The sequence below is a fragment of the Artibeus jamaicensis genome, unplaced genomic scaffold (assembly GCF_021234435.1).
Source record: "Artibeus jamaicensis isolate MK-2021 breed Jamaican fruit bat unplaced genomic scaffold, CSHL_Jam_final contig_685, whole genome shotgun sequence".
Taxonomy (NCBI): Eukaryota; Metazoa; Chordata; class Mammalia; order Chiroptera; family Phyllostomidae; genus Artibeus; species Artibeus jamaicensis.
In genome coordinates this window covers 15,213,129-15,235,036 of record NW_026521924.1, presented here as the reverse complement: position 1 = coordinate 15,235,036, position 21,908 = coordinate 15,213,129, and the positions used below count along the sequence as shown (strand labels likewise).

At 52.5% G+C, this 21,908-nt stretch overlaps 1 protein-coding gene across 4 annotated transcripts; it reads right to left on the bottom strand.

Moving 5' to 3' along the window:
• Positions 1-13,172: 13,172 nt before the first annotated feature.
• REM1 (RRAD and GEM like GTPase 1) lies at positions 13,173-21,908 on the bottom strand. Of its 4 annotated transcripts, none has more exons than XM_037143171.2 (5): positions 21,772-21,908; positions 20,003-20,388; positions 18,894-18,976; positions 15,310-15,511; positions 13,173-13,784 (listed from the first exon to the last, which is right to left on the bottom strand). In XM_037143171.2, the coding sequence occupies exons 1-5, from the start codon at positions 21,789-21,791 to the stop codon at positions 13,513-13,515; spliced, it is 963 nt and encodes a 320-aa protein (XP_036999066.2). In that variant the 5' UTR covers positions 21,792-21,908; the 3' UTR covers positions 13,173-13,512. The 4 variants fall into 4 exon arrangements, with proteins under 4 accessions (XP_036999066.2, XP_036999065.2, XP_036999067.2 ...); XM_037143170.2 differs by lacking the exon at positions 21,772-21,908 and adding an exon at positions 21,420-21,497; XM_037143172.2 differs by lacking the exon at positions 21,772-21,908 and adding an exon at positions 21,256-21,360.

The window sequence follows — 21,908 nt, the reverse complement described above, 5'->3', positions numbered from 1 at the left end:
GTGAAGTGCTCTCTGGTGGGGATACTGAGTCCCAGAGAGGAGAAGGGACTTGATAAAAGCAGAACTCTTGATCAAACTCAGCGGGGCCAGAGCCCAGGCCGCTGGCCTCCCAGCCCAGAGCCCTTTCCACAGTGGGCAGCTGCTGTCTTGGACGTTACACAGAGACACGGCCGGACTGCCCAGAAGAGTCCCTCAGTCCTGCACTAACAGTGCTTGAAACCCCACCATTGGAGAGCATTTCTTTTGGGGGTAAAGGGTGTTGAAGGCTTTTCGGTTTTCAGGGAGCCCCGGTTGATAGTGAAACCCCCCCGGGACGAGTCCCATGCTCTGCTCATGTCAGCGGGTTCCCAGGAGGATGAACTGGCTGACAGGCAGCCAAGGGTGAGATGCCGTGGGAAGGAGATCCTGGTGGAGGGCTGGAGGAATGTGGGAAGCACCAAGGCAGGCAGAAGAATGGGGGCAGGGTGTCAGCCCTGGAAAGAGTGGAGCAGCTGGGAGAGCCTTGGGCTGGGGACTCTGGAAGCTTAGCTTCACCACCAACCTGCTGCATGGTGCCGGGCAAGTCTCTTTCCTGCTCAGAGCTCTGATCTGGGTCAGTGCTATGGAACAGACTTGTGTCTGGGTTTATCTTGAGGCTCCCGGAGTCAGGAAGTTGGCACTCCCCACCCCGTAGTGGTTGCCTGGACAACCATCTCAGTGGAGCTAGTGACCAGAGCGATTGTTGCCATGACTACAGTGGCAAGGTACAGGCCCCAAGTGATTGGCTATCAGTTCTGCATTGAGACAGGTTCCTCCTGGTCACCTCCTTCCATCACCCACTAAAGTTCAGTATTTGTGAGGCCAGATAAATTGACACCCAAGGGAAGTGTCAGGTGTTAAGGACAAGCGTTTTCTTGTACAGACAGGCATGGTGACCTTGGGCGAGTCTCTGCTCTTCTCTAGGTCTTAGTCTCCTCATCTGGAAAATGAAGAGGCTGCACAAGGCCCTTTCACCTCTAAATTTCTACCAGTTTGCCTTTAAACAAGAAGCAAAGTTTTAAGCCAAAGGATTGTTTCCAAGAGTGATTGATGTCAAATGCTAAGAGCTGTTATGCCTGCCATTCACTGGCCTGTCTACAAGACCTGGGCTGCCCTGCTCTGGCAGGTGTTAATTTTTTAATGCCTGTAAGAGAGGAGGTCTGGGTGGTCCCAGAGGGAGGGGCGGCAGTGGCCATTATGCTTGGAGGGTGCTTGGAGGAAACTGGGAACAGGGGTTATTAACAACTAGTTAGAGTGTATCTAAATATTTTGCCAACTCGCAGGCTATACCTTTGCCTAATGGCAGAACGCTGGCCTCATCCGTGTGTATTGTGGTGGAACCACAGGCACCGTGAATAGTGAGGGGAGATTTTCTGAGCACAGGATATCGCAGAGATCCAGCCGCTGAAGAAGCAGCTAGATGGCTGTCAAGCCCGGCCCTGGTCGGGATCTCCAAGAGGAGGATCAATCCTTCTCCCTGGCCACTGTACACAGTCCGCTGCGCACAGTCCCTCGAGAGTCAGATTTGCCAGGGTCTCAGTTTCAGGATGGCTGACGCCCAGACGAGTGGGCAGGGCACAGCAGGAGCTGGCAGAGCGGGGGGGGGGGGGGCCAAGGAGGAAACAGGAAGCTTGGGGACGCCTGCTCCTCTTCTCCCAGGAGACCAGGCCCTGCCTGGGCAGTTGCCAGACCCTCAGCCTCCCAGATCGACTCCTCTCCCCCCACCTCCAGGCCCAGCACCCCTCCCCGCTCCTCCCCCCGCCCCTTGCTTTTCTCAGCAGTACTTTGCAAACAGCTTCTCCGGATGGACGCGGCTGCTGCCTCCTCCCTGCACACTTTCCATTCCCAGCCCTGAGCCTCAGCCAGGGCTCCTCGGGAAAATTGGCTGAAAGAGACATTTTCCATGCTCTTGACTCCTCTGCTGGGTGGCTGTCCCTGCCTCCACTCCCGCCAGTCTCTTCTGCAGTGGGTCACCCAGTCCCAGGAAGAAAAATATTTGGTCAACTGGTTGCAGCTCACTCACCATTTAATTTTATATGTGATGTTATCTCCCTGGGCCTCAAGTTTGCTCTTTTTTTTCCTTTTTAATATCCACCCAGGGACAGACAGGTTTCCATTGGTTTTTAGAGAGAAGAAGGGAGAGAGAGAAAAAGACAGAGAGAGAAACATCAACTGGTTGCCTCCTGTGTAGCACCCCTGACCTGAACCCACAATCAAGGCATATGCCCTGACCAGGAATCAAGCTGGCAACCTTCCAGTGTACGGTGTGATGCTTCAACCAGCTGAGCCACCGGCCAGGGAGGGCCTCAGTTTCTTAATCCGTGAAATGAGCTAACTCCCCTGGGAAGCAGGCTGAGGAGTCCACCATTTTTGATGTCATTCTTACCTCTGTCGATTACTGTGTAACTTTGGATATGACACTTAACGACCGACAGCCTCAGTTTTCCTCATCTGTGAGATGATGTTGTCTCTTGCTGCTGTGAAGTAATCTGAGAAAAGGGCTTGACTCAGCGCTCTGCACATGGCAAGTGCTCAGTGAGTACCTATTTTTAACAAATGAATGTGTCACTAGTGTCTGCTTGGGGCCAGACGCTACGCTAAGTTATTTACACACCTCCTTTCTAATCCATCCAATACCTGTGCCAAATGTTTGTCTTCTGCTTTGTAAAGCCAAGGGTCCAAAGATTCAGGGAGGCTGCGTGACTTGCCCTCAGTCACACAGACGTCAAATGGCAGAGGCAGAGGGTTCCGACTTAGGTTTGGCTGATTCCAGACTTCCTGTTCCAACCAAGGCTTTGGTAACTGGAAGAAAAAACAACACCCATCTACTCTAGGCAGATAATGAAGAGTGGAATAGCCTAGACAAAGAATTTAATCGAGACTTTAGAAACTGTAATTTCAATGCTATGCCGGGGCTTGGGGCAGCTAAGGGGCACAGTCACTGAGAGGAGTGTTGCTCAACTTTGTTATAATTAGGGAAACGCAAAGCAAGCAACGAGACACTTTCTTCCCCAGCCTTCCCTCGTCCCTTTTCCAAGAGAATATCCAATGAGATATAAACCAATGGTCTTTAGTTTCCTGAGCTCAGTTCCTTCCTGCAGGTGTGTGTGTGTGTGTGTGTGTGTGTGTGTGTGTGTGTAGGTGTCCCCTACATACACTAACCAGCAATTCTCAGACGAGCTACCTGGAGATGGCCCCAGACTCCCCAGGTAAAGGGCTCAGTCCCACGAGACGGCCCTTCAGTGCAGATGCCAACTGCAAGCTGAGGTCGTTACCTGTGCTTCTGACTGATCAGCTACGAATAGGGGGTTCCAATGGCCCCCTCCCACTCAGGGTGCCAATTGCAGGTCCAGGTTGTTACCTGTACTTCTGGCCAGCCTGGCTATTAATTAGGGTTCTGATGACCCTCTCTCTGGATTCACTTAATTTGCTAGAACAGCTCACAGAACTCAGGAAAACCTGTTACTGACTAAATTGTCGATGCAGAGAGCGAGGTGCCAAGCAAAGGAGCCTCTGTCCTTGTGAAGCTTGGGGCCCACAGTGGCTCATGGAAGTGTCCTGACCCCCCAGCCTGGAAGCTCTCTAAACCCCTACTTTTCGGTCTTTTGTGGAGGCCTCATTACACAGGCACGGTCGACGAAGTCATTGGCCGTGGGCGACTGATGCCCTTCTAGGACTCTCCCCGCCCTGAAGTTCCCGGTCGGTTCCTCTGGACGCCAGCACCCCTCCTCGGGTGCTTTCCAAAAATCACTTCGACTACCATAGATCCAGGTGCAGTGGGAAATGGCTTGTTATGAATAACAAGGCACCCATCTCACCTTTATGGCTCTGAAGTGATTTTAGGAACTGAGGGCAAGAGACCAAATATTATATTAAAAGATGCTCCCATTGCTTTATCACTCAGGAAATTTCACGGAGTGAGCCAGGAACTATGTGGAGAAAGACCAAATACAGCTGAAAAATATATTTTGGTCATCTGAATGACCAAATATATATATAAATTGTAATATTGCAGCTAGTAATACCTAATGTGGGTCGTGGTGCAGGGAATAGGGCACTACTGGTGTGAATGTAAACAGAAACAGTCCTTTAGCTCTGGCCGGTGTGGTTCAGTGGATTGGGCAGCAGCCTGTGAACCAAAGGGTTGCCACCTTGATTCCCAGTCGGGGCACATGCCTGGGTTGTGGGCCAGGTCCCCAGTAGGGGGCACACAAGAGACAATTACACATTGATGTTTCTCTCCCTCTCTTTCTCCCCTCCCACCTCTATCTAAAAATAAATCAATAAAATATTTCTAAAAAAGCAGTCATTTGGGAGGGTCATTTTGTAGTATTTGTCAAAATGTAACATGCACATGCCCTTTGACCCATTAATTTTCAATTTGGTCATTTCTCGTATATGTGCAAGAATGCTCAGTGCGACACTGTGAGGGCAAACCATTTGCAGTCATGTAAATGTCCTTCAGGGGGTGAAATAATGTAGAGCCACACTGAGGAATATTTTGCAGCAATGAAAAAGGACAAAAAAAGAAAAACATGGACAGACGGAAAGAAATAGACACAGGATAATTATAATTGGAGATTTCAACATTCTTTTCTCAGAAACCGATTAAACAAGGAAGCATAAAACCACTTAGTATATGGAAGCCTTGAACAGCATATCAACCACCTTGGCCTAACTGACATTTTTAGAACACGGTAACCAATAATGGCAGAGTGCATATTAGCTTCAAGTACACATGGGTTGTGGAGCATGACGCACCATGTGTTCAACTATAAAACAGGTCTCAAATTTGCAATAAAATTAAGTTATAAATCGATAACAACAACAAAAAAGACATCTAGAACCCCCAGCCCCAAATATCTGGCAATTAAACAGCATATGTCTGAGTAACCTGTGGGAAGGAGAGATCACAGGGGGAACTAGGAGAGATTTTAAATTGAATGATAGTGAAATGACAACACATACCACAATTAATGGGATGCATCCAAAACAGTACCTAGAGGGAAATTTATAGCCTTATATAAATTATATAGCTTTTTTGATATCGCTTCAAATGTGTGTATTGAAAAAGAAGAAAGTTCTCATATGATTTTAAAAAAGAACAACAAAATAATGAGGTGAATTTGAATGTACTGGCCTGGATAGAGAGAGTAAATTGAGTGAAAAAAAGCAGATTATGTCTAATATTTACAGTATCTTAGCAGACATATAATGCTTGCTGCCCCTCAGTGTCCATTCTATCTTTCCTTGAACATGGACTCCCTGATTTTGAGTTGACATGTGGCCGTTCAGAATAGAGCATCCGAGACCCCTTTGCAGTTATGTGTGGCGACATGACTAATGAGTTGTAAGCTGTGGTACTGTGTGCATCTTCTGAGAGGCCGTGCCTCAGTTGGGCTCGTTACCGCCCCCTGCTGGTTGGCATGTGGATGTGGCGGCTGCAGCCTCAGTAGGGTATTGGATGGAGGACGGTGGACTGAAAAGGTAGAAGGAGCCGTGGTCCCTGCACGGTGGAATGCCATGCAGCCTTGGAATGCTTGCTTCTGAATCTCTTTTCCATGAAAGAAATATACTTATATTTTGTTTCAATCACTGCTATTTTGAGTTTTATCTTTTGCAACTAAACTCAACCCCAATGCATGTAACTGTGATCCCATTTATATTGGGGGGGGGACAGAAAATAAGCCTATAGACACATATGTCAGATGACTTTGACTTTGGGACAGAAATCCCCAAGATAAGTTGCTCAGCATTGAAAACATATTACCTTGCAAAATAATAAGTTCAGAGGTGGGGCAGCCTCATGGAGGGTTAATTCAGTGGCTTGACTTCATCATCAGTGACAAAGGCACTTTTCATCTTCCTACTTTGCTATCCTCTGCCTAGATTCCGTCGTAATTTCAAGACGTTGGCTACAGTTCCAGGCATCAAATCCATACATTTCGATGAGCAGTAGAAGAAAAGGGACTGTCCCTTCCTGCTACCGCTCTTTTTCGTTGGTGTCTCAGTAGTTTTGTGAGAGCCAAGAAACTTTTTCTAGAACTCCCCAGCAAGCTTCCCTCCCACCTCATTGACCATGGCTGGGTGGTAGGTCGATCTTTAAGCCAATCTCTGGCTCAGAGCAATCAGGTTTATTCTTGACCTGTGAAAAAGAGAACAACAGCAAAACGGTGGCTCTGCAGCATGGAAGAAAAGAAAAATAGCCAAATGTCTGCCACAGGGTATATGTAAGTGGGCAAAACCCTCAGGAAGGATACACCCTAAAATACTAATGGCAGGCAACTCCAGTGAGAGGAGCTGGACTTGGGGGGAACGGGAGGAGTTGTGAGACAAATACCCGAGCTGCCTCTCCAACGACCCTTCCCCACTTCTCCATCGCTCACAAAAGCCGTCTTGTTAGGGCAGCAAGGGACGAATCCTAATTGGCCCAAGCCAGGTGTGGCAATCTCATTCAGTTTTGCCAGATAATTGCTTTTTCTGCCTCTCTTGCAGCTAGAGGTGGCCGTGGAACTCAGCCTGGCCAGTGAGTTATGAAGGAATACTTCTGGGAGAACAATTTCCTCATTGATAAAAAGAAAACTTCTTTTGGACCTTCCCCTTTCCTTCTTTTTTTAAAAAAAGCATTTTATTTATTTTAGTTTTAGAGAGAGGGGAAGGGAGGGAGAAAAAGAGGGAGAGAATCATTGATTTGAGAGAGAAACATCCATTGGTTGCCTCTCTTATGCAACCCGAGCGGGGACCAAAGCAGCAACCCAGGCATGTGCCCTCCATAGGAATCGAACAGGCAATGTTTCTGCTTTGCAGAACGATGCCCAGCCAACTGAGCCACACAGGCCAGGCTCCCCCTTCCGTTCTTACTCGGGATGGTGGTGTGAGGATGTGATATACGGCACTGTCGCAGCCACATGCAGCCACGGGGGAGGAGCCTGGAGAACGGTGCAGATGCACACCCCATATCCTGGCATTTTAAGGCTGATGAATTGACCGTAAAATTGCCGACCTCTGGGCCCTGGTTAGAAAATATCCTTATAAGGATTTCTATCATGTGTAGCCGAGAGCAGCCTAGCAGACAAATGCATCTTTACTTCGTACCATACATTTTCCATTGTTTTTGACATATCCTTATAAATAAAATGTGTTATCTCTGTGATTCAAAATTCAATTTTAAAAAATATACCCCTGGGCACGGACACCTTGGATATCCCAATGGGCCTGAAGAGGGGCTCTTGGAAAGGGGACCGGGAGGAAGTGGACAAAAGGAACAAGCTGTGCTATATAATTAAGTACTGACTTCATGGTATGAGGGGTGGCCTCGCAGACTTGAGGGGAGGTGACCGCGAATACATTTCTCTATTACTATCTGGGTTTTGATCAGAGGTTACAAGCTGTCAGCCTCTGACAGAATTTGGCTGTGGTAAATATGTTGTTTCTCCTGTTCAGGGTTTTTTAAAAAAAATTGGAATTAGCAATAATGATTTAAGGATTGGGACACTTCACATAAATATCTGGCTTGCAGCCTTTTTTTTTTTTTTTTTTTTAGAAAAAACAAACTATCTGGCAACGCTGGGTTCACATCCTAACAGCCGAAATAGGCAGCTTGGTTCTGTTGTGGCCCAAATGGGCAGGACAAGTGGTTTCAATTTGCCACTGACCTTGATGCTCCCTCATGCCCTTCACCTAGTCTGCCTCACCAGTTTCTAGCACCTGTCAGATACTGTGAGCATCTGGGCGAGTGTCCCTGGTTTAGGTTTTAGAATCAATGCAGGGGTGCATTTGTGTGAAACATTCAGCAGTTACATTCCGGAGGACTGGCCATGTAAAATGGCCACTGACCTCATCCACACAGGCGGGCACACCTCGAAGAGAACTGGGTTTGGAGTGTCGCACTCACCCTGGACTGCTGTGTGTGACTGCAAGAGCTACGAGCGCCCTCGGCTGCCCTGCTGGGTCACTTGGAGTCTAACTCCAGCTTCAATACACCAGGCTTGTGAAGATGTCCTGCTGGCAGAGGGGGATAGCTTGGAGGCAAGGCTTACTCCTTGTAGGTAGGGAGTGCGGTTTTCTGCAGGGCAGGTGGAGGTTTGCCCACTGGAGGTTGGAAGAAGCCAGTGCCCTTGCAGAGAAGTGTGGGCTTGAGGAAGAAAAGTCAGGTCAGACTCTGGGGGTAGCCTCCCAGAGCTCCTGCGCCCCCACCAGGGGGCCACCCTTTAACTTAGGGCCCTTTCCACTCATTAGAACAAGATGGAGTGTGTGTGTGTGTGTGTGTGTGTGTGTGTGCGTGCGTGTGGAGAGAGAAGACCCAGCCGTGACCCCATCCACCCTTCACTCTGTCCTGCTGTGGTAGGCAGAAGAGCAGCCCCTCAAAGGAGCCCCTCAAAGGTCCATGTCCTAATCCCTGGAACCTGAGAAAGTGTTCCGTTACAATGGGCAAAGGGAGATTAATTTGTAAATAGAATTAATGTTGCTAATACCTGACTTAACTTTTTAAAAAGACTTTGTTGATAGAGAGAGAGGAGAAGGGATGGAGAAAGAGAGGGAGAGAAACATCAGTGTGCGTTTGCTTCTGGTGCACACCCTACTGGGGACCTGGCCTACAACCCAGGCATGCGCTTCGACTGGGAATCGAACTGGCAGCCCTTCAGCTCCTAGACCAGCACTCAATCCACTGAGCCACGCCAGCCAGGGCGCTAACACCTGACTTTAAAATAGGGAGGTTATTTTGAATTAGCTGAGTGGGCTCAATGGAATCACAAGGGTGGAAGAAGGTGGCAGGAGAGGGGAAAACCCAAGAGGTGGCATGAGACAGACTCGGCCTGACGTTCTTGGCTCTGAAGATGCAGGAGGGGGTCCTGAGCCAAGGAAAGTCAGTGGCCTCCAGAAGCTGGGAAAGGCAAGGAAATCCAGTCTTCTCTAGAGCCTCCAGAAAGAAATGCAATCCTGCCGACACCCTGATGTTAGCCGATGAGACCCATGCTGGACTCCCACAGAGCTGTAATGTGATAAATTCATGCTGTTTTAAGACAGTAAATGAACAGTAATTTGTTACAGCAGCCATAGGAAATAAACACACCAGGCCACCTGGAGGAGTGTGTGTTGGTGACATTCCAGTTTACTGCCAGTGTCAACCTCCGGCCCTGTGAGTGTGGACACCAGACCGGTGAGATAATTCTAGGTACGCCAGTCTCTGAGTTTCCCAGCCGAGGCCCCAGAGAGAAGCTGTACCCATCTTGCTCCGCCCAAATTCCTGACTCACAAAATATATAATAAAATAATTGTCTTTATGCCACTGAGCTTCGGGGTGGTTTGTTTGGCAGCAGAGTAACTGGAATGGCCATCTCTTCAAGCCTTGAACTTGAACCAGATGGAACTGGGGAAGACTACACACACTGCTGAACCCAGAGGTCCCACCCCATCATTAGTATTATTTTAAACCGAACCCTGAACCCAACAGCAGGGAACGCTGTTGAAATTGAAACTGAACTTGTGTATTTTTTCAAGCTCTTGAACTACAGTATTCAAATATTCTCGGGATGGGGATCACCACGTAGAGAAATCTCCCTTCACTCCTCCGCTGGTGTGTTCTGAGTTGCCTAAGGTCACGTGTTCACAGCAGAGCTGGAAGATTCTTAATCCTTATAAACAGCCAGCTATGACCCTCTCAACCCTCCTCACCTTCCTTTACTGAATGAAGGACAGAGCTGTCCTGTGAGACGTGAATGTCCCACCATCCAAGGACGGGGTGTCCCAGCTAGAACCTGACTCCTTGGGAGTGTCCCTGAGTGGAAGCTTTGTGTCCCTGGCTGAGAAATTGGAACTTCCCATCAAGGTCTGTGATCCTCGGGATGTGAGCGCCTGGCTGGGGTGTGTCAGGACCCAGGTGTCCTTCATCTCATCTGCGTCAGGCCGGCACAGTTTGTGGCACTCCCCCACAGCCCGGGGAGGGGGGGTGGGACTGTGAGGAAACTTGGGGCCTCTGGGAGACGTTCATCTTTCCAGAGCTTTATCATTTTTTCCATAACACGACTCTCCCTTCAAGGTGGAAAGTCCCAGCTAAGGATACTTTCAAAGTGCTTTTGTTTTCCACCCTGCCCCCAGCACAGGCAGCCGGCTGCTGGGCGAAGGTTGCCTTCCTCTTTATTCCAGCGAGATAGAGACAAAGCCTTAGTACCATGGGATTAGGTTTCTCTGTTTCGAATCCTGGCTTTGCTACTCTCTAACTGTGCCGCCCCAGCAGGGTACTGAACCTCTTTGTGCTCTTTCTCCATCTGAAAACTAGCTTGCTGATAACAGGGACCAGTTCTGAGGATTTAATATCTGAAACTCACTTAGCACAGCAACTGATACAGTGATGTAACTCTGTGCTGTTATTACATGACCGTGGGCAATTCATCTCCTTTCTCTGGGCCTGTTTCCCCAATCGTACAGTGAAGATAGTAGTTTCTATGTGATCTGAGAGTAAACACTGACTACCCTTTCCTGCTGTGTGTGTGGTCTTTGGACAAATTCGTGAGTTCTCTTGGCCTCCATCTGCTCACCTGTTAAATGGTACCTGTTAAGTCGTTGGCCGTGGCGACGACGAGATGAGAATGTGTACCAAGCACGTGGCAGGGGGGCCTCGCACACGGAAAGAACTGAAACAAAGTTAGCTTTTTCTTTTTCCAGTTTGTTTTTATGGATGAGAAAGCACTTTCTAAACTATAATTGGCTGTGTCCCTGGGAGGAATATTGTGGTTTTCTCACATGGTTTCCCAGCCACGCCTTGTTCACAGACTCACAGAACCAGAGAGGCCAGGAGTGGAAGGGCCTTGTACGGGCTGGTGAATCGATCCACTCAGCAACTATTTACTGATCACCTGTGACAAGCCAGGTGCTGCTGTGGGTGCTTGGGGGAGGGCAGCAGGAGCGCCCTGCCCTCGGGGAGTGTCCCTTCCTGGGGGGAGGCAGACCTTGACCATGAACACAGGAATAGATGACAGAAGCTCAGATTCAACCCCTTTATGCTACAGATGGGGACACTGAGGCCCGAGAGGGAAGGACATTTTCCTAAAGTCCTCCAGTGTCAGGGCCAAAGGCTTCAATGTAGCCTCAGAATATTCGACCCCTAACAAACCCTGGTTCCCCCAAGGTCTGAGGTGTGGTAGCAGGAGCAAATGCTTAGGGAGTCTTCCTAGATGCAGGAACTGTGTTAAGTACTTTACACACTGCAAGTCATTCAATCCTCACAGCAACCCTGAGGGAGGGAGCTGTTCATGAATCCTGTTTTATACGTGGGGAAACTAAGGCACGCAGCGGGGGAGGGGAGCGAGGCGTGAACGCAGATGCCCTGGACCTCAGCCACGGTCGTCCTGTTGTGCTGACTGTATACTCTCCCCCCCACACCTGCATTGTTTCTTTCTTCTCTCCCCTGACAATCCTGGTCACAAGGATTCTTTCACACTCCCAGGAACCTCGCAGAAGCCCTCTGCCTCTCTGGCCCTCAGTTTTCCCATCTTCGAAGTGAATGGATTGGACTGGATTGTCTTCAGGGCCCTCCACGACCACCCTGATTTTAGCCCCTTTTAAGTTTGCGATTCTTTTACTTATTTACTTTCTTTCCAGTCTGCTTCCCCTTCCCCTGCCCAGACTGTGAGCTCCAGGGACAGCGTCCTGCCCTGTCTGTTCACTGCTTTACCCCCAGAGCCTGAACAGTGCCCTGCACTTAGTAGGCTCCCCATAAATATTTGTGGATGGAGAAAGAAATGGCACGGTAGCCCTCAGTTTTCTCAGAAACGGCTCTTGTGCCCTCTCCCCGGCCCCTCTTCCTTTCTCAGCCTGGGGGGCCCCCTCCCTCCCTCCCTCCCTCCCTCCCTCCCTCCCTCCCTCTTACCTCCCAGGGCCGCGGACTCAGGCCCTCCATCCGGCCTGCATTTTTCCGGGTTTGATATCATTTTTTCCACTCTCCCGGCTGCTGCAGGCTGCCCCTGCCAACTTTCCACAACTGTAGCCCTTCCCCCACGACCACGGGCCGTGTCCAGCTTGGTGGGGGAAGCCCTCCCCCTCTTCCCTTCCCCAGGCTAGAGTTGGGATGGGGAGGTAAGTGCCATTGGTGCCTGGCTGGCAAGATTTGGGGGTCACAGCTGGAGGCTGTGACTTGCCTGCCTGCACTTTACTCTTGCTGATGGCAGGGACAGGGCCCCGTGGAAGGCTCTGGCATCTGGAAGGGCGGCTGTTTGGGGGCAATGTGTCAGGCATCAGGGACTTGACGGGCCAAACCGCTTGTATCTTGTTCTCCTCTCAAGTGAGTGACACCCCTTCACCTCAGGCTGGAAACTCCTGACCTGACCCCAAGGCCTCATCCCCAGCCTGGATGCCTTCCCGCCTCCTACTTCCTGCCCGGACAGACTGGGGGCTGGGCCCCGGGGTCTAGTCCTCATCCTCACTGGCTGGGCGGCTCCGGGGTGTTCACTTCCCCTCTCCGGACTTCAGTTTCTACATTCAGAAAAATGAATGTGTGAGAGTAAATTGGGGGTCCATCCTGGGGAAAAGTGGATTGAATTTCTTGAAGTCTACCTCCCTTCTTTAAATTGTGTGCAAAATTATGCTTGAAAGTCCATTTTCCTCGGGACCCTATACTATAGCTCTTCCTCACATTCTCCAAGAGGACTGGATAAGTGGGGCACACTCTCCAGTTTGACAAGCCTGGATTCGAACCCTGGTGGCCTCAGTCGCAGCAGCACTGTGGTCTCCAGCAGTGGCCTTCGCTGCCCTGTGCCCCAGTTTTCTAATGAGTAAATAGGGTTGTGAAGATTAATTAATAGTTGCCACAGCTTAGTACACAGCTCCCAACACACGCCGGCTAGTTTATTGCCGGGATGAGCGCTAACGTTCTTTCCAGATAACATTTTATGAACCTATCATCCAAAAAATGGGCTCGCAAGAAAATAAGGGGTCGCGACACGTCACTGATTGTGCCCCACTGGGTGGCCTTCAAACCCAGGGCAGGGCTCCTGCCCAGTGGCAGGGAGGCCTGAACGCGTGGTTGTTCGCATGATTTCCCCGGCTGACCCTGAGCAGGGCAGGAGGCTAACCCAGTCAGTAGCCAGTGTGGATGGGAGAGTAGGGGGTGGAGCCGCCTGCACGAACCCAAAAGAAGCAGTCTAGACATGGGGACGTGACATTCTTCTGGTCTGGTTTATTAAGGGCGGGGGCGGGCAGTGTTTCTGAGGGTTGTCCAGAGCCCAAGGATAAGGAAAAGTTTTACAAAAAGTTACGCATGGTGTAAAAAACACTACTCTCTGTCCAGATTGGGCTTCGGCCCCATAGTCCGTACATCGCTTCCCAGGGCGGAGGGGTCCCCGAAGGGGGCTCGGGGAGCTGATCTGACCCTCCTGGCGGCTGGTAGGTAAGGCCCACGGTGCGCGCTCCGGATCACTGTGCCTTCGCCCATCGGTGGCGTCGGCGGAGCTCCTGGTGCACCCCAGTGTCACACCGCCTCTGGGAGGGAGGCCGGCCTCAGAGCACCGCCAGGTTGTGGCAGGACTTGGAGCGGGCCTTGAGCGCCCGGCGGCGGGCGCTGCGGGCTGTTAGGCGGGCCAGGAAGCGACGAGCTCGCTGACCGAAGCTCGCGCGCCGTCGGGGCCCGGGCGACTCGCGGGCGCCGCTGTCTCCGCGGCGCAGGCGCAGCTGGCGCACCACGCCCTCGAAGAGTTCGGCCACGTTGTGCTGCAGGGTGGCCGAGGTCTCGATGAACTTGCAGTCGAACACCACCGCGCAGGCGCGTCCCTCTGAGGTGGTGGGTCGGGTGGGCGGGTGGAGGAGATAAAGGCAAGAAGGGGCGCGTTCAGTCTCCACTGGAAGCACCTTCTCCTTTCTCAACACAGTGGGCCGGGTGCCAGGGGACTCAGGGGTCTAATGTGTGCATCAGAATAATCTGGGGAGAGATTCTGATTTGGTAGGTTTGGGATGTGGTCCTGGGACCTGCAGTTTAACACAATCTCCTGGGATTGTGCTGCGGAATTTCGGACTGCCTGCTCATGTGGTCTCCCAGGCCCAGGAGGCCACGGGGCTGGGAGGCAGGGACCCGGGTTCCAGTCCTCAGTGGCCGGTGACCCTGTGGAACTGCTTCCCTTTGGTTGGGTCTCTGATTCCATAATTCTCGGATTGTGCCTTGTAAGTACGGCCATTTTAACATCTTCTTGGGTCCCACTTGATATGTCAAATATACTGAAATATTCCCCATCCCACTTTGAATACAATTTATAGATACTAACGTCAAACATTTTGGTTTGCAGTTGCTAGATGGCACAATATCATGTTTTGTAGGCAATGAAAGCTTCCTGAAGGTATAAATTGATCAGTCTATGTTGGTGCCAATGATTTTCTCAGATGGCCATAAAAAAAGGAAATCTCACCCTTTGTGACAACGTGGATGGGCCTGGAGATTATTGTGCTAAGTCACACAAGCCAGTCAGAGAAAGACGAATAGCACCTGATCTCACTTATAGGTGGAACCTAATGAACAACATAAACTGACGAACAAAACTGAAACAGGCATGGAACAGACTGACAGCCGTCGGAAGGAGGACTGAGGAACTGAGGAAAGTGAAGGGATTAAGCAAAAAATATACATATATGTGTACATGTATGTAACCCACAGACACAGACAGCAGTGTGGTGCCGGCCAGAGGAGGGGGTGGGGCAGGTGGAGGTGGGCACAGGTCGGGGAGATGGGGATGGAGAGAAACTTTGCTTGGGGTGATGGGCACCGGATGCCGTGCGCAGAGGGATGTTTTGTTGAGTTGTACACTTGAAACCTACATGGTTTGGGGAATGAATGTCGGTCCAGTAAATTCAATAAGAAAAGACAAGCCTTTAGGACCAGGCCTATTGGGCCTGTCGGGTAAAGTGTCTCTGACTATAAGGGTCTGGAGGAGCCAAAGCGGAATTGTGAAGCGAAGAAGTGACAAGGTCAGGTTGGTTCTGGGACACTGTGGCAGCTGTTGAGGAGAACCGATTGAGGGGGGGGCACAGAAGTGCAGCGGGGCTGCCTCAGGACAGAATGCAGACGGTGGGATGGGACAGAGGAAAGGGAATGTGGCGTTAAGGGAGGTGCACCTGACGGGACTTGGGGACTGGTGTGGGGAGAGGGAGAAGGCGGGACGGTTCCTAGCTTTCCCCCGCGCAGGCCGGCAGAGGCAGGATGGGGGCGGGGGTGGGGCAGGCAGACCCGAGATGAAGAGCACTGGAGGAGGAGCAGTGACAGCTGGCCGGGGACGAACGTGGAGAAGGGGGGCGGACTGGAGGGCTCACCTTCCACGGAGACTTCCCGGCAGCGTGCCAGGTCCGCCTTGTTGCCCACCAGGATGATGGGCACGTGGTCCGCCTGATGTGTGCGCCGCAGCTGAATGCGGAGCTCGGAGGCGCTCTCGAAGCTGCCTCTGTCTGCGATGGAGTACACGATGACGTAGGCACTGCCCGCCTGCAGGCTGGGCTCCTGGCCCCAGCGTCGGTCCTGTGGGGGAGGCGCCCCAGGCCCGTCCTCAGAGGACACCTGGGTCCTGGTTGAGAAAGGGGCTGGGGTGGTCTCGGATGGGGCTGAGGTTTATACTTGGGACAGGTTTGGCGGACAAGTCTGCCATCATTCCCCGTTCTCCTCTCAAAGCAGTGACACCCTGATCCTCTCTGAGCCCGTTTCTCTGCTTGAAAAACAGGCTCCTTACCTCACTACATTCTCTCACTCATTGATTCTTTCTGTTGGCTGGGCACTGGAGACAAAAAAAAAAAATTATGTGGTTCTGATTCCTGCTAAGGAGAGTTTACTTTTGCTGTTCAGCTGTTCTGGCTTTGCCTGCTTAACAGGTTCAGTCATATTAGGCAGTTCTTTTGGTTTTCTGCAGTCTTCTCCAAAAAGAAAAAAGGAAGGGAGAAAAGTGAGGACGGAGGCTGACTTCAAGGGGAGGCATCTTCCAGGACGGTTTTAAAGAGAGAGATAAAGGAGCAATTGTGGGGAGCAAGGGAAGGGGGTGGGGGAGGCTGGGGCCATTTTAGAAAGTGGAGTCCGTGCAAACGGTTTGACCAAGGAAAGGAAAGAACTGGAGTGATTTTGATAATCCATTACGATGGTGATTTGTTGTCAGGGAAAGCACTCTGAGCCTGGACCACCTGGGTGACAACCTTCTAAGTGTGTAATGAGACACGGTTCTCGCCCTCCAAAAGCTCGTGGTCTGGAAAGGAGGCTATGGAAATGGAGAGTTACGATGCAGTGGGATGGGCACCCACATGCAGTGTCCGGAGAAGCCATGGGGGTGAGGGAGGGAGGCCAGAAGAACTCAACGTGGCAGAGTGTGGGAGGCTTCCCGGCAGACCTGTGGGTGGGTTTCAAAAGGAAGAGCAGGTGGAAAAGGAGAGAAGGGAGTGGGCCAGGAGTGGGAAATACTGACTGTGGTGGGAGGATTGTTTGTAGGGGAAAAGAAGCCAGAAATGTTATCTAACAACCAAATAGTATAGACAAGTAGGAAAGCCTCAGATGCATGGTCAACATCATTGTCAACGGGTTTTCAACAGTCATATTGATCCTTCCTCAGGCCAAATAACTGTGGGCTGAGTCAGACAGTTGTAGGTGCCCATTCTGGGTTCTCAACCTTGACTGTGGACAGGTTCCTCCCTGTGGGCCTCAGTTTCCTCAGCTGTAGAATGAGAGGGCAGGTCTTGAGCGCGCATTCATTCCTTGCACAAATAATTATGGTTTGCTATGGTTAGGATCACAGAACCTGGTGCAAAATTGGTGGGCAAGAGTCTCTTGGGGGTGTGATTAAAAATATAGATTCCAGCCCTGGCTGGTGTAACTCAGTGGATTGAGTGTGGGCCTGCGAACCAAACAACCGCAGTTCGATTCCCAGTCAGGGCACATGCCTGGGTTGCAGGCCAGTTCCCAGCAGGGGACGCACAAGAAGCAACCATACACTGATGTTTCTCCCCCTCTCTCCTTTCCTCCCCCTCTAAAGATAAATACATAAAATCTTTAATAAATAAATAAGTAAAAATATAGATTCCAGGATTCCACTTATACAGGTTCCTGTTTATTAGGTCTCAGGTGAGGCCTGAGAATTTGATTTTTAATGCTTTCTCTAGCTGATCTGATGGTCAGCCAAGCTAGGGCGTTACTGGATGAGTTAAAGGTCTACCCAGTTTGGCCAGATGCTGCTTCTCTGACACGTAACCATCTAGGCGAAGGATAGAAGAGATGGAAGCTTATTCCACCAGGCTGCTACCGAATGGGCCCTTTTTGGGAACTGCCTTCATGGTCACTGACCATGGAAACTGGTTCAGTTTCCCCATTTTACTTGTAGGAAAAACAAGGGCCAGAGAAGAGAAAATTTTCTCAAGGCCACACAGCCAGATGAGCACAGAATTCCAGTTCCTGCCTTCTACTCTCCCTCATGGGACTCCCAGGCCGATCACTCTTCTTAATTCACTGGACTCTTCCTCACAGGATTCTCAACTGTATCCAAAAAGTAGCCCTTCCCTTCCCAGCCTGTGAGCTCCATGGGGCCAGAAAACATGGCTGCCTTATCCACTTCCGGGTCTCCAGTGTCCTGGCCCATGACATTTTCCCTGCAAGTGTTTCTTAATGAACAAATGGGTGAAGGAGTGGAACCTCAGCTGGGGGTTCAGGTGATGCTCCCAGGGAGGGTGAAGGGGTAATCCCAGTACACGAAACTACAGGCTGTGGGGTCGTATAGCTCTGGGTTTGAATCTCATCTGCTGAGAACTTTGAACACATTATTTAACCTGTCTGAGCTTTGATTTCATAGACTAGGAATCAGAGGAACACGCAGTGTATAGTTTTTTTCTTGACTGAATGTCGTAATACATGTCCAATGCTTAGTACAGGGTCTGGCACTTAAGAAGAGGGTGTCCATAAATGTCAGCTGCTATAAGAGAATCATCACCATTGGTATGATCATTTGGACTTGGGGTTCCTTATATGCTTGTTTAAAAGACTCGGCTACACAGCGCCTTCCTCCCTAGCCCGTGGGCCCGTCCCTGGAGCTGTCAGCCACCCAACACTGCCCCCTAAGCCGGGACCCCCCTGCGTGTTAGGGGAGCCCTACTCCTAGAGAGATGGCTCTCAGGTGGTTTTTAGATCCTTCTCTTTGCGTAGTTGTTTCTCTTCAAAGTTCTCTAGTGAGCGTGCATTACTTGTATAGCAAGAAAAACAAAGAAAAGTCACTTAAGATGAGAAAAACACAGAAGGGACATGTCCCTGCCTGCTGCTCTCTTCCTGCTCTGGAGGGGGCTCGGGAAAGATGCCCTTTGGTTTCCCCTTTCACTAGCTACCCAGTTACGATGCATAAGAATGATCATTATTTACAATTCTGCACCCATGTTCAGCATTTTTTTTCCATGCTCCAAACTGTGCTCAACTCTGTGAAATTGCATAGGAACTTAAAAAAAACAACAACAAGGGAGGCAGGAATGATCGGCCCATGTAGCAGGTGAGAAACCTGAAGCTCAGTGTGGGTAAGTCAGCTGCACAAAAGCCGCACAACTAGTAAGAAAAGGAAAGGGGGCGCTCAGCCTCAGGCCCTCTGATGATAAATTCAGAGTCCCTGCTTTTGCACAGCGTGGGTGGGTGGAGTAGGATGCGGGTGCTAATAAGAGGAAAGGCTTGCAGGGAAAAAAGTGCACCTTGCAATGGCTGTGGAGAGGGGACCAGTGGGTGAGAAAAGGGGGTGAGGGTTGTGAGGCTCTGTCTCTGGATGGAAAGGCTGCATAAGACTATGGGTTTGGTGCCCCTGGCCTCTCCCTGCTCTGCAGTGTTCTAGAAAGGGACAGGAACCTGGTACTAGGCACAGCCCCCATCCGCCCAGATTCTGCTTGCTGTGCCATACCAGTTTCTCAGCCTCCCAGGTGTCCATGACCACCAGCGTGGCGTCTTCTCCGTCCACTGTGAGGGTCCTCTCGTACACATCTTCTGTAAGGGAGGGAGAGCTGGATCTCAGGGGGGAGGGACAGGCCTGGGAGGGTGGGCTTCCCTAGCTCCTCTTTACAGCCACTGCGTCCCTCCAGTTCCCCTTGAAGTTTTCAGCACGTTTGTGTGATGTCTGTCTCTCCTGACAGGTCAAGAAGCTCCACGAGGAGCCCTGGTGTCCCCAGCTGCCAGCTTGGTATGTGGCACACAGTAGGGACTGAGGAAGCTTTTGTTTCTTTGGTTGTTGGAATGAATGAGGATGAGGTGCTGGGGGTAAAGCCAGGCTGGGAATCCTCCAGTCCTGTTCTGTGCCTGGCTTATTTCAGGCAGGTTGAGTCACGCTCTCTGGGCCTCAGCCTCCCCACTCGTCAGACCTTCCGCGTGGGTTCTCACTCTCAGAGGGGCCAGGCCTGGTGAGAGGGCCTGGTCAGCCTGTCCCCACTTCTCTCTGCTTTTAACCAGCTCCTGTCCCATTCACCCTGTGCCTTCTCAGCTGGTTGTGCAAAAACCCACCTTCATTTCCTTCGTCCTGTCCCCATCCCTCATCCTAGAGTCCCTGACCCACTCAGCTCAGTGTCTCTTGGGAATGAAAGGACCCAGGGCCCAGAACTTGGAGTCTGAGAGTCTCCACTTTAGGCAGAATCTTAGTTTTGCTGCAGGTCCTGGTGGCCATAGACGGTTGTCTGTGGAACTAGGATGATTCAAGAGTCTGGGGCAGAGCTGGGGCCAGGGGTTTCTGAGCTAGGTGGAAGGCCACCACATCTTTACCCTTGACATTGAATTCCATACTTCTCACCCATGAAAAACTGGCACAACTCCCACTATTCCAGGGACTCCCCTCCCGCAGACCACAGTGCAGGCGGCGCCCTGCCCGGCTCTAGGGGGTATATTCACTTCATAGTCTGTGAGAATGGTGCCCCTCTGGGTTGAGCAGCGCATGGGTTGCACGTCTGATCTGGGCAGCCTCCTGCCCCTGATGACACGGCCTCCACTCCAGCCACGTTCCAGCCCAGCCCACAGGGTCCCTACCTCCCAGCTGTTCCTGGGGCTCCCGTTCTGGCTTCCCTGCGAAGAGGCTGGCCAGGCTGGTCTTCCCCACGCCAGGATCTCCGAGCAGGACCACGCGGTACAGGGCCTCCCAGGAGCCTTCAGAGTCGCTGGAGTCAGAGGACCAACCGTCGGGGGCAGGTGAAGGCTGCTGGGTGGGCGGGTTGAGCGAGGCGGATTGGCCCAGCCGTGGATGCTGGGCTTGCGTGGCCGTGGAAGGCGCTGCGCTCAGGCCAGGCTGGTGGCCCCGGGAGGACAGGGGCAGTGGGGTGCTGGCTCGCCGACGCAGGGGGGTCTTTGCTTCTTGCTGGGTGTTTAGTGTCATCCTTGGGTGGGGGGGACTTGGCTTCTTCCTTCTTCCCTTCTTTCTGTAAGAAGCGGGGGTGGGGGTGGGGTGAGCCAGGTGCTTTGAGCCCTTTCTACCGCAGGGTCCGGATGAGCTGCTGAGACATCTTCCTCCAGGGCTCCTCTCGGTCAAATGGGAGGAGGAGGAGGCGCCTCGGGTGCCTGCGGGGAGGGCTTTCTGGCTCCAGGCCCAGGGTCTGCCCCGGCGGGGCTGGGAGGTGAGCGGGTAAGCCGTGAACACACACGTGCCTGCACACCAGAGTCTGGTTCCTGTGCCTTGAGGATGACCCACTCCCCCAGGACACAGACAGACAGACAGAGGGGCAGCAGCGAGGTGGGATGTCCGCACAAGCACGCAGGCACTTGTGCACCAGACCGGCCCCTCCCGTTCACACTCGAGCCCACGCTCTGAGCGGCATCTGAATTACCGAGTCCTCCCCTCCCCTTTGGGTCTCTTCCCCACCATCGGCGGCCTGGCGGATACGGCGTGGGGTTAGGAGTCCCTGGGGGTCCCTTCCGCTGCCCACCTCAGGAGGGCTGAGGAAAATGCAAGAATGCGTGGGTTGGAACCCCGAAGGGCACGGGGTCTGGGGGCTCCCTCCGCGGTAACCTGAGCACCGCGGTGCCATGGGAACCGCGTGTCCGGCCCGCCCCCTACGTGAAAAATTCAGCAGCGGCTGGCACTGACTCCCGGCTGTTGCGGGGGGCGGGGGCTTTGAAGCAGCCGGGCCAGGTTTGGTGACTGTACAGGGTCCTGGCAAGGGGCGGGGAGGGCACCTACGGGGGCTGCGAGCGCAGGTACCATCCCCGGAGTCAGAGTCCGAACTTGCCCGGCCCGGCGTCTCGGTCCTGAGACCCCCGATCCAGGCGGATTCCCTGTCCCGAGCTACCTTGCCTTCCGGAGACCCAGGTGAAGGGCTCTAATCCCTGGCACGCGAGTTCGAGGACCTTCTCGCCCCTGCCTGCATCGCAGACCCCTCCCTCCACCATGCAGGCGCCCGGCAAACTCCGCTCCAACTTGACTAAGTTGGCGGCGGGCCGCGCAGGCCTTTACCTCGGCGTGGAGAGGGGTCCAGCGTCCCCGGCCCGCAGCTGCCGGGTGCTCCAGGCTGCACCAGCGCCCGGGCGCGCACCCCCTCTGGCCGGTCCCGCCCCGCCGCCGCAGCCGGGGAGGAGCCGCGACCCCGCCCCGTCCAGCCCCGCCCCAGCAGGGCAGCCCCGGGGTCCCCGCCCCAAGGCCTCGGCGGCTGAAAGCCTTCATGCAGGGGTCAGCTGACCTGCCTCCTCGCGTCCTTTGTCTAGGGTGGGGGCCCAGGGAGAGGAAGAAAGGGGGCTCAGAATTCCGGGGTCTGGGTCGCCCGTGCACCCACATGTACCCACTCCAGCACCCGGGCGCCCCAAACCACCTTGGCCTTAGAGAAACCATCGGGGAGCTCGTTGAAAGTTCAGGCGCCCAGGTCCCACCCTCCGAGAGGGGAGGGTTCGGGAGTCCTGGGAGAGGCAGGGTCCCGGGACCTGCGTTTCCAACACGTGCCCCAGCGAT

Bases quoted from the DNA above. Each gene is read 5' to 3' on its own strand.
- REM1 (XM_037143171.2), bottom strand. From the start codon at position 21,791: ATGGTTTCTCTAAGGCCAAG. The intron at 20,389-21,771 runs GTGGTTTGGGGC...CGCTTCTTACAG, and splicing joins ATGGTTTCTCTAAGGCCAAG to AAAGAAGGGAAGAAGGAAGA. The intron at 15,512-18,893 runs GTATGGCACAGC...CCTCCCCCACAG, and splicing joins CCTGGGAGGCTGAGAAACTG to GACCGACGCTGGGGCCAGGA.